Source organism: Rattus rattus, chromosome 8 (genome assembly GCF_011064425.1).
Source record: "Rattus rattus isolate New Zealand chromosome 8, Rrattus_CSIRO_v1, whole genome shotgun sequence".
NCBI lineage: Eukaryota > Metazoa > Chordata > Mammalia > Rodentia > Muridae > Rattus > Rattus rattus.
The window spans coordinates 10,500,777-10,517,051 of NC_046161.1; the positions used below are offsets into that span (position 1 = coordinate 10,500,777).

The 16,275-nt window shown below is 47.0% G+C and overlaps 1 protein-coding gene across 3 annotated transcripts in view; it reads right to left on the reverse strand.

Moving 5' to 3' along the window:
• Nucleotides 1-16,275, reverse strand: part of Piwil4 (piwi like RNA-mediated gene silencing 4) — a 39,377-nt gene that overhangs the window by 11,566 nt on the left and 11,536 nt on the right. For all 3 annotated transcript variants that reach the window (XM_032911147.1, XM_032911146.1, XM_032911148.1), the window contains 6 exons: nt 14,618-14,698; nt 13,325-13,522; nt 11,704-11,815; nt 5,008-5,131; nt 3,261-3,378; nt 1,142-1,253 (listed from right to left, as the gene is read on the reverse strand). In XM_032911147.1, coding sequence (XP_032767038.1) covers nt 1,142-1,253; nt 3,261-3,378; nt 5,008-5,131; nt 11,704-11,815; nt 13,325-13,522; nt 14,618-14,698 — 745 coding nt within the window. The remainder of the gene's footprint in view (nt 1-1,141; nt 1,254-3,260; nt 3,379-5,007; nt 5,132-11,703; nt 11,816-13,324; nt 13,523-14,617; nt 14,699-16,275) is intronic.

Genomic DNA, 16,275 nt, shown 5'->3' on the forward strand with positions numbered 1-16,275 from the left:
CATGTGTGTACTGGTGTGCATGTTTGGGTCTGTCTGCGTGTGTGCTCATGTGCTCAAAGGCCAGAACTCAAAGAACTCAAAGAATCAAAGCCCTATGATCCCCTGTCCTCCAGCATGAGGATTACAGAGGTAATCCTAAATTTACACGGCTGCTGCAGAGCTGAACTCAGGGCCACCTGAACCATCGGACTAGCCCCTAGGCACAGCTCCTGGACTCAGGACTACCTGAACCATCAGACTAGCACCAAGACCACTGGTGTTGCGAAAGCAATGTGATGCCTCTCACAGTTCTACAGACTCAAAAATGGAACAGGGGAGAGAGGTGCTAAGAGCGAGAGGCAGCAAGAACAAGTTTAGAATGCCAGTGGCTTTGTCACACCCAAGGGACTTAGTATGAAGCACTGAGTTCCAGTCACTACCACATGCATTGACTCCAGGAGACTTTAACACAACAGAAAGGAAGGCTGGCCCCTGAGTGGTTCTCCTGGGGACTGAGGTCATTCCAGCGTGCAGAAAGCCCTGTCCACAAGCCTATGGAGACCTATGGAGACCACAGCCCAGGACCAATGCCTACAGATATTTAGTTCACTTGGTCCCTAGGTCTGGCCTGGGTCAAGAAGCTGGTAGCAGCCACCAGCAGTCAAGCGGCCTCTCCATTTGATACCTGTTTCATTTCTTCCACCAAAACCTGGATGGAGGGTGATCTGTCTTCATGTCTCAGCCCACACACAGCCCAAGCACGCTGTGAGATCTGCATGACTCGCTACCTTTTGGGTGAAGCTGTCCAATGTTAGCATTAAAGTCACTCCCTACCAGAATTTACCTGGGTGACCATGTTTCCCTGTTTGCTTGTTCTCAGCTGCTTAAGAGTGACAGTTGGACATAGGTAGCCATGTGTGACTTGTGCTTCACACACACACACACACACACACACACACGGCACTCACGCACATGTATGGGCATGGGCACTCGCACACGCACACGCACACAGGAACATGCAGGGCATGCACACACATGGGCACACACATAGACACAAGCACGGGCATGCTCATGTGTGTGCGGCAAGCCCCATCGCCCTGAGGAGTAAACATATGTACACACAGTTGAGCAAACACTTGTAATAAAGAGAATGGCTACTCACTGTGTGGTCCTGCAGCAGGATCTTTTCAGAGGGAACAACCCGGCCGGTCAGGGATAGCTGGCTTCCAAAATGCAATCCCCAGGTCTCAAGCTCAAACCGAGTCACTTGGTTCCTGTCAACAGAGTCATTTACAGTCTCTGCAGTGTGTGTCTTCTGAAGGCTTTTAAATATCTCAGATATAATAGTGACTTGTGGAATTATTCAGGTCAGTAATTATTCAGTCAATATTTAAGGAGTTGTCTCCTATTTCTCATGATATATGTAAAATAAATATATCTATTTTGGACAGCTCAAAAGAATGTGTCAATCACTGTCCCACCAAGAACAGGAAGAAGGGAGATTTGCAGTGGGGCACAGGGTTTCACAGGCTGGAGGCTTGTGCTGGGACATAGGAGTTCCAAGGTGGGAGGCTTACAGTGGGGCACAGGGGTTCTCAGGGGGAGGCTTTCATTGGGGCACAGGGGTTCCCAGGGGGAGGCTTTCAGTGGGGCACAGGGGTTTCCAGTCAGGAAGCTTGCTGTGGGGCACAAGGAAAACCCAGCTTCACTCTGTATCTATGTTTCAGTTGCAGGTGACCTTGAGCAAACTTACTTTGTTTTTCCAATGCCTTGGCCTCTTAACTGGGAAAATGTAGATATTGTTTCATATACTTGTAAACATTAAAGATGGCAAGACGTGAACATGATTACCACAGTGCTGCACAGGATAGCATCCTAGAACAGTTTACCAAGGAGTTATTTGGAGTTTGCGTGTGCAGATTTCGCCTGGGAGCATTCGGATGTGTTGGCTTGGGAATTATAAAGAACGGGAAGATAGGAACTTAGTTTTATCTCCCAGACAAGACCCAAGTATGGTACCCATGCACTCATTGCATGGATGGGGTGGGGCTCAGGAGACTTTGATCTTCGTCTGGCCAAGGGTGAGGCCATCACCAGCCTGGACATGATGAGCAGGAGGCATGTGGTGGTGACACGATCAGAAGATACACAGCCCAGTTTAAGGGGCCAAACAGTATCTCTTTATATGATACAAATATACAGTAGGTATACAGGTATACATCTAAAGATACAAGTATACATCTACAAGACACAGTAAAAACTGTACCCACAGAGTGGGTACTACAAAGTCAGGGGTATAATGGAGATGCACATTTATCATGCAAAAACATTGAAATGAATATTTAAAAATATGTCTGCTATGCCATTTCCCTGAGAAGAATGAGATTAGACTGTGAATTTACAAATAACTGCAAATTTATATCATTCCATAGAATATGGTCATTCACTATTAATAATTATTCACTATTCATTATCTGCTACTCTGTATCTTCTTATCTCCTTTATATTTTGCTTACATCAATTCTGAAATTTCTCCCTGACCTAGTATTGCTCACAAACATCTTTAGAGAAAAACAACCATTTCACAGTAACGTGGGGCCACAGAAATCTAAAAGCAAGCAGCGAATTCAATTTAAAAATGTCTAGCAGCTGCATTAACAGTTAAGAAGTGGTAAGACATTGCTTTAATCTCACATCTTCAAAATGTTGCCAATTTAAAATGTGCCCCTAGGCACATTTCAAGTGGCCCTCAGCACGCAGGGTCACAATACGGAAAAGGCAGCAGGGAGAAGAAAGAGGTCTCCTCACAAGCCACAGGAAACCGTGATGCAGGCAGACAGGGTAGCCTCAGAGATGGCCTGAGAACAGAACTTTAGGGATCCTGTCCATCCAGATTTCAGAAATTCTCATCTGGATCTGAGCATCCCTCACCGGGAGTCCTGGGAGTCTGGAGTGTTGTATTGTTGTTTTTGTTTCTATTTCCTGTTTTTTAATATGACCAGTAACCCTTTCTTCATTCAAAACCTCGCCCAGAGTGTGATGTGTTCTCTGGAAGAGAACAAGGCTGTGCCTGTTCAAATCCTACCAGCTGTGACTGCTGAGATCCTGGCTGCACCTCTGGGCTCTGCACTCGGATGTTTCAAACCCACAAGGCCTTGCTCTGAGTGTTGGCAACATTAGACATCCTTATCAAACAAATGAACAGAATATCATCAAAATCACCCAGTCCTACACACTCAGCCCCAAGCCGGGCACCTGTGATTTCAGCTGGTGGCCCCTACCTCTGGATGTCATCCGCCAGTCGGGCTAGTTGCTGCTGCCTTCCCATAGGACTGAGCCGAGTTTCTTCATCGACTGCCTTCATCAAGCGGAAGTCTGAGGTTGCTTGGCTGGTCAGGCCTGGGAGAGGCATCAAAGGTGGATTTAGGGAGTGAACACAGGCAGAGGGGCTGGCCCTGCTTAGGCATGTTTTGCATTCAAATCAGTAAGAAGCACCCCCTGTAGGGCCCTGTGAAGTAGAGAGGCAAGCCCCAGGAGTCTTGAACACAGTGGTTCTCAGCGACCAACCTTAGAGAACCACTTAGAACAACAGTTTCTAAGAGCCGAGTGTATGACACACATCTCTAATCACAGGGTTCAGGAGTTAGAGGCCAGCCTGCTCTATGACGTGAGTTCAATGCCAGTCAGGATTACATAGTGAAACTGGTTTTTTGTTTGTTTGTTTGTTTGTTTTTTGTTTTTAAGAAAGTCTTGGACTACAGAAATGTCTCAGTGGTTAAGAGCACTTGTTGCTCTTCCGAAGGACCTAGGAGTGATTTCCATCACCCACACAGAAACTTACAACCGTATGTAACTCCAAGCCTAGGGGATTCGACGCCCTCTTCTGACTGCCTTGGGCACCAGAAACAGTTAAGAGCACTGGCTGCTCTTCCAGAGGATCTGGGTTCAATTCTTAGCACCCACAGGTGGTTAACAACTGTCTGTAACTCCAGTTCCAGGGCATCTAAAATCCTCACACAGAGAAACATGCACGCAAAATACCAATGCACTTAACATATAAAAATAAATAAATAAATCTTAAAATGAGAGTTTTATAGTAGTCAAGTGCCTAAAAAAGGCAAAATGTGGGTAGTCAATTATTTCAGGTAGTATTAAGTATTCAATCCAGTGTATTAAACATATCAATGTTTTAAAATGAAACATATTTAAAAATATTACCCAGTTAATATTTTTAATAACGAGCCTTCACAATCTGGCCTGTGTTTTTCATTCACAGCATGCCTTATTTCTATTTATTGGTGGGAGTGCTAGTAACACTTCGAGTTTTCAATAAAGTTATGTGGTCAGAGGCTACAAGTCAGATCTGCAGGGCTTGCAAGTCAGAAAAACCATTGAGAATGAACACCCTCCTTTCAGACACTGAACTCCACTGCTGTCTGCACAAAGCAGATATTTATGACATAAGCACTTAAGTCACACAGGCCATGAGCCATGTGAGTACTGACAGCACTGCGGACACTCGGGCGGGCTCTGTGATTCGGTGTGTACTGACAGTTGGGCAGGCTCTACTCTATAGTGTGTACTGACAATCTAGTGTGAATCAACACTCAGGCGGGCTCTACTCTATAGTGTGTACTGACAATCTAGTGTGAGTCAACACTCAGGCAGGCTCTATCAACACTCAGGCAGGCTCTTCCACACAGTGAGAATTGCTTTTTGGGAAACTGGTCCATGAAGAAACTAAGAGTCATTTTGGTCTCACTCAACAAAATAGTCTAGAACCAATTAAAAAAAAAGAAAAACAAAAAACAAACAAACAAACAAAACCAAAACCCAAAGAGGTCAGATCATGATTTCCTTTACTAGTAAACTTCAAAAACAAGATGCACAAGAGAAAAGCGACTCAAAGGGCATGATGTCCTCCCACTTGGTCAAGCAATTGCTTGAGCTGCCTACACGGTCCCTGCCCCAGCTTCAGGAACTGGCACTCAGTGAGGGGAGAGGGTGGAGCTTGACACATAACCTTACCCGTGAGAAAGCAGAGCTCCGGGATCAGGTGGACCATCTGAGGCTCCGAGTTATCATTTCTCCTTCTTTTCAACAGACTAACAAGCACTGGCTGATTTAGGTCAGACAAGGTGATATCATATTGCTGTAAAATACAAGATTAATGGCGGGCAGCAAACACGGACACAGAGCTCAGGGGCATCCCTGGTTACCAGCAGCACAAACCCCCAAATGAGTCACTAAGTAAATCTCCTTACTACTTTCTTTCCACAACTCATCTTTTATACCATTAATTATCCTTTATTTTAAACTACATTTTAATTTAGTGTGGTAAAGTGTGTGTGTGTGTGTGTGTGTGTGTGTGTGTGTGTGTGTGTGTAAATTCATTTATGTGATGGCACAACTGCGGACTCTGTTGTCTTCTTCCATTATATAAATCCTAAATATTCAAATCCGAGCCACTCAGGCTTGGCAGAGAGAGTCTTGACCGCTGAGTTATTCACTGGCCCTTTATTAACCTTACACTGCAATACCAGTAAGACTTGATTGCCCTGCTTCCTCTGGGTTTCCTCCAGATTCAGAACAGCCTTTGGCTGTCTGAATACACATTGAAAACGACTGAAGCACACGTTCCATGCTTAAATAGCTGGTTCTAACCATCTCGATTTACCTTAATAATTTCTACACACAGATTGCAGGCCAAGGTTATACTGTACTAAGTTTCCCAAAAGAACAAGGGGATCTTTCATACCCAAGATGGCACTACATATCAGAGAAGTAGACGCAGCCCAGAACTGACAAGGGGGAATTTGATACCCAGCTCTTTTGTCCACTTTTCTTTTACGAAATGAGGTGTCAGGAAGTTCACAAGTATTTCAGGTAAGGCCCTCACTGGGTGTGTGGTTTATGATGAGACCTCAATGTTGTCTGGTCACACTCCACTCCTTCCCCTTCCTAAACTTTAATTTCATCTTGCCAAAGGTTTATTTCCAAAGGCAAAGTATAACTAATACTAACTTCTGGTACAACTAATGACATGACTAGAATTGCAAAATTGCAATCTGCAAAATACCTTGGAATTACATTTTATTGACCTTCAAATTAAAATTAAGGGCATTAAATGCAAACTTTACTCCAGTCCAGTAAAGACTTTTAAAAAAAATTAAAACCAACTCAGGGATACAAGATTACAGTTGTGAGCACAGCACATGTTGTGAGGAGATGTTCAGAGAAACCTTTATCAAGAGTCTTTACAAAGCTTCATTAATTCAGTACAGGTGTCTGGGGCACCTTCTTCCTCTTAGGAACTGAAGTAGATGCAGAAAGGGAAGAGAAACAGTCCTTGGCCTTTCTGGTAACCACATCATCTACATCATCTACATCATCTACATCATCTACACAGCAAAGCCACGCATGACAGACCACGCCCATGGGAACAGACCCTAGCATGGTTCCTGGAGGCTCGACAGCTGCAGAGCTGGGATTTAACCCTTAACTCAGTGCTGCTCCACAGGGTGCCAGGCTTGAGCTGGTGAGTCAGGGGAACTTCAGGAAGGAGGCAGAGTCCAAGGATAAAGAGCACTCCAGAGGAATAGACCCCTACAGAAGAACAGCCCGAACCCAGGGAAGAGAGTCTTCTACTCACAGCACAGTACTCCAGAAGTGGCTGGCCCAAGGTGGATTTTACCTTCTCCCTGGCCCCAATTTTCTAATAATTTTCAAATATTGTTCTTAACATGCTTTCTATGTTGAAATGCACACAGAAATTTAGCGTGTGTTTCCTAGTTCAGAAAGGAAGACGTTTTGAAATCTGACATGATTTTGTTTCCTTCCCTCCATAACTACACAGAGTATGCCAACTCAGCCCAAAAAAGGACCAGGTCTTTCCTATTAGAAAGTGACAGGTCCTAAAAGAGATTTGTTCAGTTCACAAAGGATGCAGTCCAGACACCCAACTGTTTAACAAAGTATAGGTTTAATGCACACGTGAGTACATACCATGTACAAGATACAAGTTATTGTACAGCCAGGACTCCAAAGGGCATCTCTGTTCTAAAGAAAATGTGCCCCCGGAGAATGCAATGCACGGGTGCAGGTGGCTGCATGCCCACCTTCTGCACGAGTAACAGAAAGGAAAGTGAGAACGCTTCTAAGAGACAAAGTAACACCTGATACTGAGGCTGCAACCTGACCTAGTGATAGAGAGGAGTGGTACAGTCTGCTCCATGCAGGTATCTGGCTAGGGAAGATGCATGGAGACTGGGCGGTTAGTGACCAGCAAGCAGACAGGGACTCAGCATTAGAGATGTGCTTGGGGAAGGAGAGAGAGGATGGCCCAAGCTCTGAATTAGAGGTGAAGAAGAGAAAGGTAGCAAGGGTCTCCACCACCTGCCTGTGCTCACAACATGCAGGCATCAGGCTAAAGGGTCTGGATGCACCATTACTCTGTGCATTGCTTACAGAACACCACAAAGGAGATACAGCTCCATAGCAGTGAGCTTAGATAGGCCCCTTACTGGGCCCCGAGCTTAGTGTGTGCATGTGGGTGAGGAGGTGATGCACTGGTGCATGTGGGTGAGGAGGTGAGGCACTGGTGCATGTGGATGAGGAGGTGAGGCACTGGTGCATGTGGATGAGGAGGTGAGGCACTGGTGCATGTGGATGAGGAGGTGAGGCACTGGTGCATGTGGGTGAGGAGGTGAGGCACTGGTGCATGTGGATGAGGAGGTGAGGCACTGGTGCATGTGGATGAGGAGGTGAGGCACTGGTGCATGTGGATGAGGAGGTGAGGCACTGGTGCATGTGGATGAGGAGGTGAGGCACTGGTGCATGTGGATGAGGAGGTGAGGCACTGGTGCATGTGGATGAGGTGGCAGGTGCATGTGAATGAGGAGGTGATGCACTGGTGCATATGGATGAGGAGGTGAGGCACTGGTGCATGTGGATGAGGAGGTGAGGCACTGGTGCAGGTGACTGAGGCAAAGAGGAGGAAGACAGCAAAAGCATTTTCGAGCTGAGCCTCACAATCCTAAGGAGAAACAGGGGGTGAACAATATCTGACTGAGACATCCACAGGACACTTATGCAAATAAAATGTTGAAGACATGGAAGTGAGTGTGCAATGCAGTAAGGGGGTGTGCAGGCGAGTCTAACGCAGGAATGGGGGTGCACTGGTTGGTCTAATGCAGGAATGGGGGTGAGCTGGCTGGTCTAATGCAGGAGTGGGGGTGTGCAGGAGAGTCTAACGCAGGAATAGGGGTGCACTGGCTGGTCTAATGCAGGAGTGGGGGTGTGCAGGCGAGTCTAACGCAGGAATGGGTTGTGCTGGCTAGCCTTAATGTCAACCTGACACACAAGGTAGTGTTTCCTGAATGGAGGAGCCTCCATATAATCTAGCTGTGTTGTATTTTCTTAGTCAGTGACTGATGGGCTGGGACCAGCCCATTGCGGATGATGCCATCCCTGGGCTGGTGGTTCTGGGTTCTATAAAAATAAGTAAGCAAATCAAGTCAGCAAGCCGCACCTCTCCACGGTGCCTGCCTCAGCTCCTGCATCCCCAGGTTCCTGCCCTGCTTGACTTGCTGTCCTGCCTTCCTTTGATGATGAACAGCAATATGGAAGTGTAAGCTAAAGAAACCTTCTCCTCCCCCAACTTCTTGTTTTGGTCATGGTGTTTCATTGCAGCAGCAGAAACCCTCCCCGAGACAAGGGGAAAGGCAAACCTACTGGGTCGGAGCAGTCTCGGACCACAATGGAGAGAGCCTTGTAGTGAATGACCTGTTCCCTTGTTCTCAAAAGGGAAGAAGAAAATGTCAAGAGACACAAATCAACCTGAGATTCAGGGGAGAAGCCACAAAGGAGGTGATGCAGAGGTCAAATGAGGAAGGGATCGGGTCAGCGGAGGCCATGTTCTCAGAGATCCAATGTCACCGTAACATACAACACAGCGTTGTTAACTGCAGTCAGCCTTCCCCTGTAGTGACAATTTGGAAATCTTGGTTTCTTTGCAAAGCACAGAGATATCAGGGGAATGTGTTTTCATCTTAACCAGGTTCGGAGATGGTGTGGGAGAGGGGGCTGCCTCAGTGTGTCCACGGCAGCTGACTATGATTGGCCTTGTGCTCTGGCAGGGGCATGGTTTTCCCAGCGGCAACTAGTTTCTACGACTGTGTGACATTTGGAATTCTGGGGACATTTTAGAGAGCATGTAAATGCTAGGGCCCTGAGAGGTCGGCGGGTTGTTGGTTGCTGTTGGTCTCTGTCTGTCAAGCAGTTGTGCACAAAGAAGAAACAACAAGATGAAAAGGATAGGGAGGTACCCTGACAGTGAAGCTCAAACCTGCCCCACGTAGTCTAATGATAACATCAACCCTTCCTGACCCCGGACCTTATTCAGGGATTTTTCCTTTCCTCTCCATCCTTTTGTTCTCTCCCATCTAGTGTTGGGGGTTGAGCGATGGAGAACAGTGGACGAAAGAAGAACCCACGGAGTAGCCTGTTGCTGTAAAATTATAAAAAATGGCTGTCTTTTACCCCCACCAGATCCAGCACCGTAGTGCTCCAAGATATCTGATAGATATCTTAATCTCAGTCAGCAAAGCGTCTCACCTGCTCTGCTCCATCCCATATCACACTGCCGAAGGCCTCTCTCTGAGCCTGGCAGCAATCTCTCTACCTATCTAGTTCCCAAGGCAGGCTTCACCATGCCAGAAACACACATCCCAACACTGTGGCGGCCCAGTGTCCCTGTCGCCACATACTCTCCCAAACTCAATTCTCCACAGGAAAGAACACACAACACAGTAACCTCTGATCTAATTGATAAGATATAATTGCCCACCTAAACATACAAAGCCCCTGTACACATCCATCCCTCAAGAATATTCATAACAACCTGTAAATACACAGAGTGGAATCTTAACATCAGCTTCCATGTTCTCTCCAAGGCTTCTCTCCCATTCCAGTTGCCTCCTCCCTCAAACTTTTTTTCTCCCACCCATCCTTTCTTCTTGTCCAATGACAGGCCTCGTTCTATCTTGTACCTGCCTTCCCTGTATGACATCATCCTATAGCAGCCAAAAGCAAGCTACATCTCCTTTAGTGTGGAATACCAGAATACATCCCTCCTGTCTGACTGACTGTACCTTCTCTGTCAGCCAATCTCCCACATCTCTCTCTACTCCGCCATCCCTGGCTTCTGGCAACCTCTGTTCCTCTGGCTGAGTCAATGGGCACAACTGTTTCCTATTCTAAGAAGACTGGTGTTGTGGGTGCCGTTTTGTGCTGCATTTCTTTCATTCAACACAATGATCTCGGGGGCACGACGTATAAATATCCCAAACACACGTCAAGGAGATGTGTAATTATCTACTCATGAAAAAACAATATAATTACTGATTAATAAGAAAAATGAAAGCCACAGAAAGCTGCTCGGTGTGAGAAACGTTGTGCAAGTTTTGGCCTTCATGAAGCGATTTCTGTAATAACAAAGCCAGTTGCATGACCAGATACAGAGGACTTGGAACCGCCACAGTCATTTTCCAAAAGTGACGAAGGAAGAAAGCACTTTTCCAGGGGATGTGTGAGGATCAAGGATACAAGTGTCATTTTTGTTTATTTAATTCCTCTGTGAGATTTGAGAGGTCTGAATGATTACAAGGAAGACACCTCTGCCAGAAGCCTGGAAGGAGAAGCCCACAGAATTACGGTAAATGAGCAAGGGGCTTCCAGAGGCAGACAGCCAAGGTTGCTCCTGAGTGTCTGCTGTGGGACAGAACTCAGCTGATAACCCAGGGTGCCCCAAAATAGTCACAGCATGACTTGAGGAGACACGTGTTCAGGGGGAGGGTAGACGGTTCATGCCCTCCCGCCAACAATGACGCTCAGTTCAGGGACTGCAAGCCTCCTGGATCTGCACCACGGGCTACCAGGGGACGTGCTGCCTGGTTGAGAACTGCAGGTTGCTCAATGCTTGCCTGGCTTAATGGGAAATCCAGGAAGAGGAAGCATGTGCATTAACATGCAGAGGGGAGAAACTGAGTCAAGAGTCACAAAAGGCCAGTACTTCAGAGCATGGGGAGTTAGTATGGGAGGGGCATAGGAGACTGCTGTGACTAGACCAGAACGTCATGAGGAAGTTTACAACTGACTCCTAAGACAATAAACTCCTGGAAACTTTAAAGCTTGGGTGTGACATGATCAGATATGATCTTAAGGCCAATTACCACAGGAAGGAAGAAAATAAGAGACGGATTGAGGGTCTAAGCCAAGCCGGAGACAATGAAGGTGACAAAGGGACAAGCAAGAGAATGAGTTATGTACGAGGGAGTCTCACCCTGACAGTTGGGGGCATTTTCTGGAAGAAATAGTGTTGTGGTCTACATTTGTGAAGTCTCCCCTTCAGACTCCTGAATTTGAACATTTGTTATCCAGCTGGAAGTGTTGTTCTAGAAGGTGGTAGAAGCTTTAGAAGGTGAAGCTAAATGAAGGGGGGGTCACTGAGGCTGAAGGCCAACCACACTTGAGGTCACTCTGTACAGTATGTCTAGCCAGCTTCTTCTCACCATGGTACAAGGATCCTCTGGAACTATAAACCAGAAGAGACCAAGTTCCCCTTAAACTGCTTGTTGGAGAGGTCCCAACCACAAGAAAAGTGACTAAGACAGAGAAGGCCGTCTCTAGGCTAAGAAGAAAGGAGACAAGAGGAAGCACTCTTACCTGCTTGTAGTAATCCACATACGTGGTCTCTGAGCCATCCCGCTTCTGAAAGGCATGTGTGGGCTTCACAGACCAGTCAATGTCATCGATACGATAGGTCTTGTTGTTGTACCTGGGAAAGTTGAGACACTTAGAAACCACTTTGCAAAAATCACCTTAGGTGCATGGCTACCATACCACAATCTTGAGTAAATTCGAAATACAAGGTCCACGCCTGACATCGTGGAAGATATTATACGCATAGTCGCACCATCGTGCACCAAGATCAGCTCTCAACAGAGAAGAGTGTGAACTCTTCAATACTCAGGAAGTTCTCCACATTCCATTCCAATGAACACGCTTAGCAAGCCATACTCCATGTTTGACCAGCCTGGACACTAGTCCCAAGTAAGTCATTCTCAACCGTTCCAATGATAAAGTTCCATCCCACTTCCATGCCATTCCCTGGTGTCACATGTCAGCTCCCAGGTAGCCTTTACCATAACAAATATCAACACAGCTGGCCAATCACACAAGTCCAGCATCCTATGTTAACCTCTCTCCTTGGATTGACCTTTAGCAAAACTGAAGAACAAGTGGGTTAGACAATTCCAAGTGCCCCTTCTCTCTCAGCCCTATGCTCTCCTGTGCCTTGGTCTGCAACAGAGACTCCAAGGCAGGCTTCCCAGTGTTCTAGATACCCTAAAAGGTGTCTCTGAAAGACTGCAGTAAGCCAATGTATCAAAATATAACTAGGAGGGCAGGGGGAGTGTTCCTGTGCCCCACATGGTAAAACCAGCTGGGCCGCCCCTCTGCTAAGACCAGGCTAGTCACCGGGATGTTCCAGAAAGGAAAGTAGTCTTTGACAAGCTTTGGAGATCAAGGGAAGATGCCTAAGTGGCCACTGTTTGATCTGGCTCTGTGATCACTGAGGGCAAATCACAACCATAAACCTAGAAGCTTGCAAAGGCATGAAGCATAAATCTAGAAGCTTGCCCAAAGGGCCTCAGACTCTCAAGGGGACAGCAGTGAAGTGCGCATCCTATCATATAACACAACACAATGACCATGAAGTCAGTGGGTGGCCCTAAGCAAAACAGTACAGGAAGTGGCCAGAGGAGGGTGGATGGTTCTAACAGAATGCACAAGTGGGGCCCTTGGGAGCTTAAGAGCTAGGTTTGGAGAAGCAGGTATCTGAAAGGGGGAAACAGACACTAGAAATCAGGCAGAGGTCCCAGAACAACACGCAGGCTGCTGAGTGCTAGATGGAAAAAGATAGCAAGAGAGCACAGACAGCCATGTTGACTCACCTGTGACTATAGGGGACAAGCAGGCCTTCTACAGTTGAGCCAAGTCTGTCTCTCTGTCTCTGTCTCTGTCTCTCTCTGTCTCTGTCTGTCTCTCTCTCTCTCTCTCTCTCTCTGTCTCTCTGTCTCTCTCTGTCTCTGTCTCTCTCTCTCTCTCTCTCTCTCTCTCTCACACACACACACACACACACACACACACACACACACACACACACACACACACACACACACACACCACCCCACCCCTAAGTACTCTAGCCACTGTGGTAGGAACACTCTGAATCCCAACACTCCTAAATGTCTGTCCTAGAAAACCATCAGGGGCCAACTCTTACCTGGTAAGGACAATGAGCCCCACTAGCTGTTTGTGGCACATCTCAGTGAAGCATGACACGTCGGTTCTGAGGCAGAGATCAGTCATGAATTCCAGAACAGTCTCATTGCGGAGGACTTTATAGTTTACGTCAGCATTGAACAGGAGTTTGCTTTCAAAGTGGGACACAGAAATGGCAAACCCAGGCCACAGGGACAATCTTCAAAAACAAGTAAGGGACAACAGCAAAAGAGTATTTTTATTATTAAAAGTATACTACCAGAAAACCTAGAGAGACTCTAACGTGGCGAGCTTTTGTTCTAGTTCTCCTGCGGTGAGGTTTTCTTGGTTTTGCTTTGTTTTTGTTTTTTCTTCGGTGTCATTTATTCCAGTTATGGGATGAAAACATTGGACTTTTTTTTTCAGCTGTGTTTTCTTTAAACATAGACTTAGGATAAAATCTGGTGAATCAGAATTTCAAACTGAGCCCTGAGACTTTGGACCCTGTACTTCTGGTAGGAGCTGTCCTGGCTGTTGTACGGTGCTCACCAGGACCTCTGTCAGATGCCCCAGCTGTGCTTGTTCTAGGGAATCTGCATGTCCAATGCTGAAGGTCCTTGCTCCCGATTGGTTTTTGATCAATCAATAAAGATGCCAACAGCCAATGGCTGGGCACGATGCAGGACCCTTAGAGTTGTGCAGGGTTGAGGATACAGAGAAGAACGGGAAGATTCACCATGACTGGGGGAAGAAGGATGGGACGCAGTAGTGGCAGGAGATAAAGCCAACGACTCGTGTGAGACACTCCTGGATTAGGCCTGAAGTAGCAGGGGAGGGGTTAGGAGTGCCCAGCCTTTGAGGTAGCCCAGGCATTTAATACTAAGCTAATGTGTGTGTGTCTTTCACTTGAGGATGCAAAGCTAGCTCCTGGGCTGTGTGCATGGGATCCGCTGGGAGCTGAAGCAGTGTAGCCCAAACTCACCACGACAGAGCTGACCTCCTTTTCAGCAAGGGGATGGGACCTGATGTGTTTCTGAATGAAACATTCTGCTTTTATAGCTGAGTGTCCACAGAAAACTGAATTCTGAGTCCCTTCTAGAATGCTATGACCTAAGGAACTAACCAAAGAACACAAACTTCTAGGTTCACATTGGGTTCACTATTCCCCAAAATAAAACAAAGCAAACAAACAACAACAAAAAAGGACACCTGAAAATTACAAAAACCCATTGCATTCCGTATTTCAGACGCTCCAACGTTCACCGAGGCACAGTGCCACTGATATTACAGGAACAGGAAATATAAACAAACTTACTTGTACTGGGGGATCTCCACTGGCTCTGAAGGCTTATAGTAGTTCCGTCCAATCTGGTACATGTTCAACTTTTTAAAGATCCTGGAAGTACAGTTTTGCCATCTTTGTAACACTCACAACAGTGTAATTCAACCTTTGGGGGCTGGGGAGATGGTTCCGTGAATGAAGCGCTCGTCCCAGGATCATGAAGGTCTGAGTCTGGATCTCCATGCCACGTAAAGCTGGTCAGCGTGGCATAGATCTATAATCCCTGTCCTTCCACGAGGAGATGGGAGGTGGACCCAGGAGGACCCTCTAAAGCCCATGGGCCAGCGAGCTGGCATAAACAGCAGCTACAATAATAAGAACTTATCTCGTACAAGGGAGAAGAGAGCCCACAGAGGAGGCTGACCTCTGACCTGCACACACACTAAGTATGCACAGCCAGAGCAAACGCTAAGCATACATGAGTGTGTATTTGTAAAAACTCTTAGTTTCATACTTCAAAATAATGTGTTGACATGTCTAAACACTTAGCTACAGCAATGCAGTCAATTCTGGGTATCTGTGACTCTAGGTCACAACAGTAAGGCATGCCACACATGGGGCTCTTTTGACCCTTCCCCATTTCAGGAGGAAGAGGCCGTCTTTCATAAACCACTCAAGTTCCCTGGGCGCCCACATCATGGTGACACTGTCTTCAGAAAACTATCCTGGTCATCTCTGGGGACTGGTGGGGGTGTCCAGTGCGGGAGGAAATGTAAGCAGCGTGAGTCAGAACCCAGGGGTAGCCAACCCTGGTGATCTGGCTGCTGCTGTCACAGAAGGCAGTCTCCCATCTGTAAGGTAAGGGTTTGTGTTAACAGTGCCTGCTCCAACGTGGTAAAACGCTGGAAAGCACCGTCCACACACCAGCTGGAGTGGCCCCTCAGCAGGGCACAAGGGGTCGAGCATTTGACCAACATTAGGATACAGCACGCTGTGTAAGGAGGAAGTTAATTTATGTGCCCAGATATACTGGAAAGCCCCAAACTTCCTGATTTCCTCCCCCTCAGTCTGCTGTGAAGCAGAAGTGTGGCTGGCATCTCTGTTACAAGGGTTCTGAAGGCAGCGTCCCGACACACACATCACCGTGGGGCACCTGTGCACTTCCTTCCTTTCAGCTCAATCACTGGTCATGGGTGTGGGGCTGGGGGAGAGGGCTTGCTTGGTTGGGTTTCCTCACCTCCAGGCCCCACCAATGGAAAATTTGTTTTTACTAAGTGTGATTCTGAATGTGGTCAAATGCCTCCATCCTGGAGGTAGTTGGGGACCACATGACTCTCTCAATCTAAAGAACATCAGAGCTTACATGAAACCACTCCCCTTCCCCTACTCAGGCGGTGAAGCCAGATATGGGGCTAGGGAAGTAGCCAGGGCAGAACATAGCTAGTGACAGCCTTGTGTGTCCCAAACCAGCCAGTTAGTGGAGAAACAAGTCTATCGCATGGCTAGTTCCTACTCAGAGTCTAGGGTCACAGCGGGGCAGGGCACAGAAAATGAGGGAAAGACTAAAAGCATTGTGGTCTAGCTTGGAGGTAAGGCTAGATATGGAGGATTTGGGCCAGAGCAGCTGAGACAGACTGTGTCCCATCTTACTGCTGGCCCGACATCCATCCAGCACAGTGACTGATCGCGCT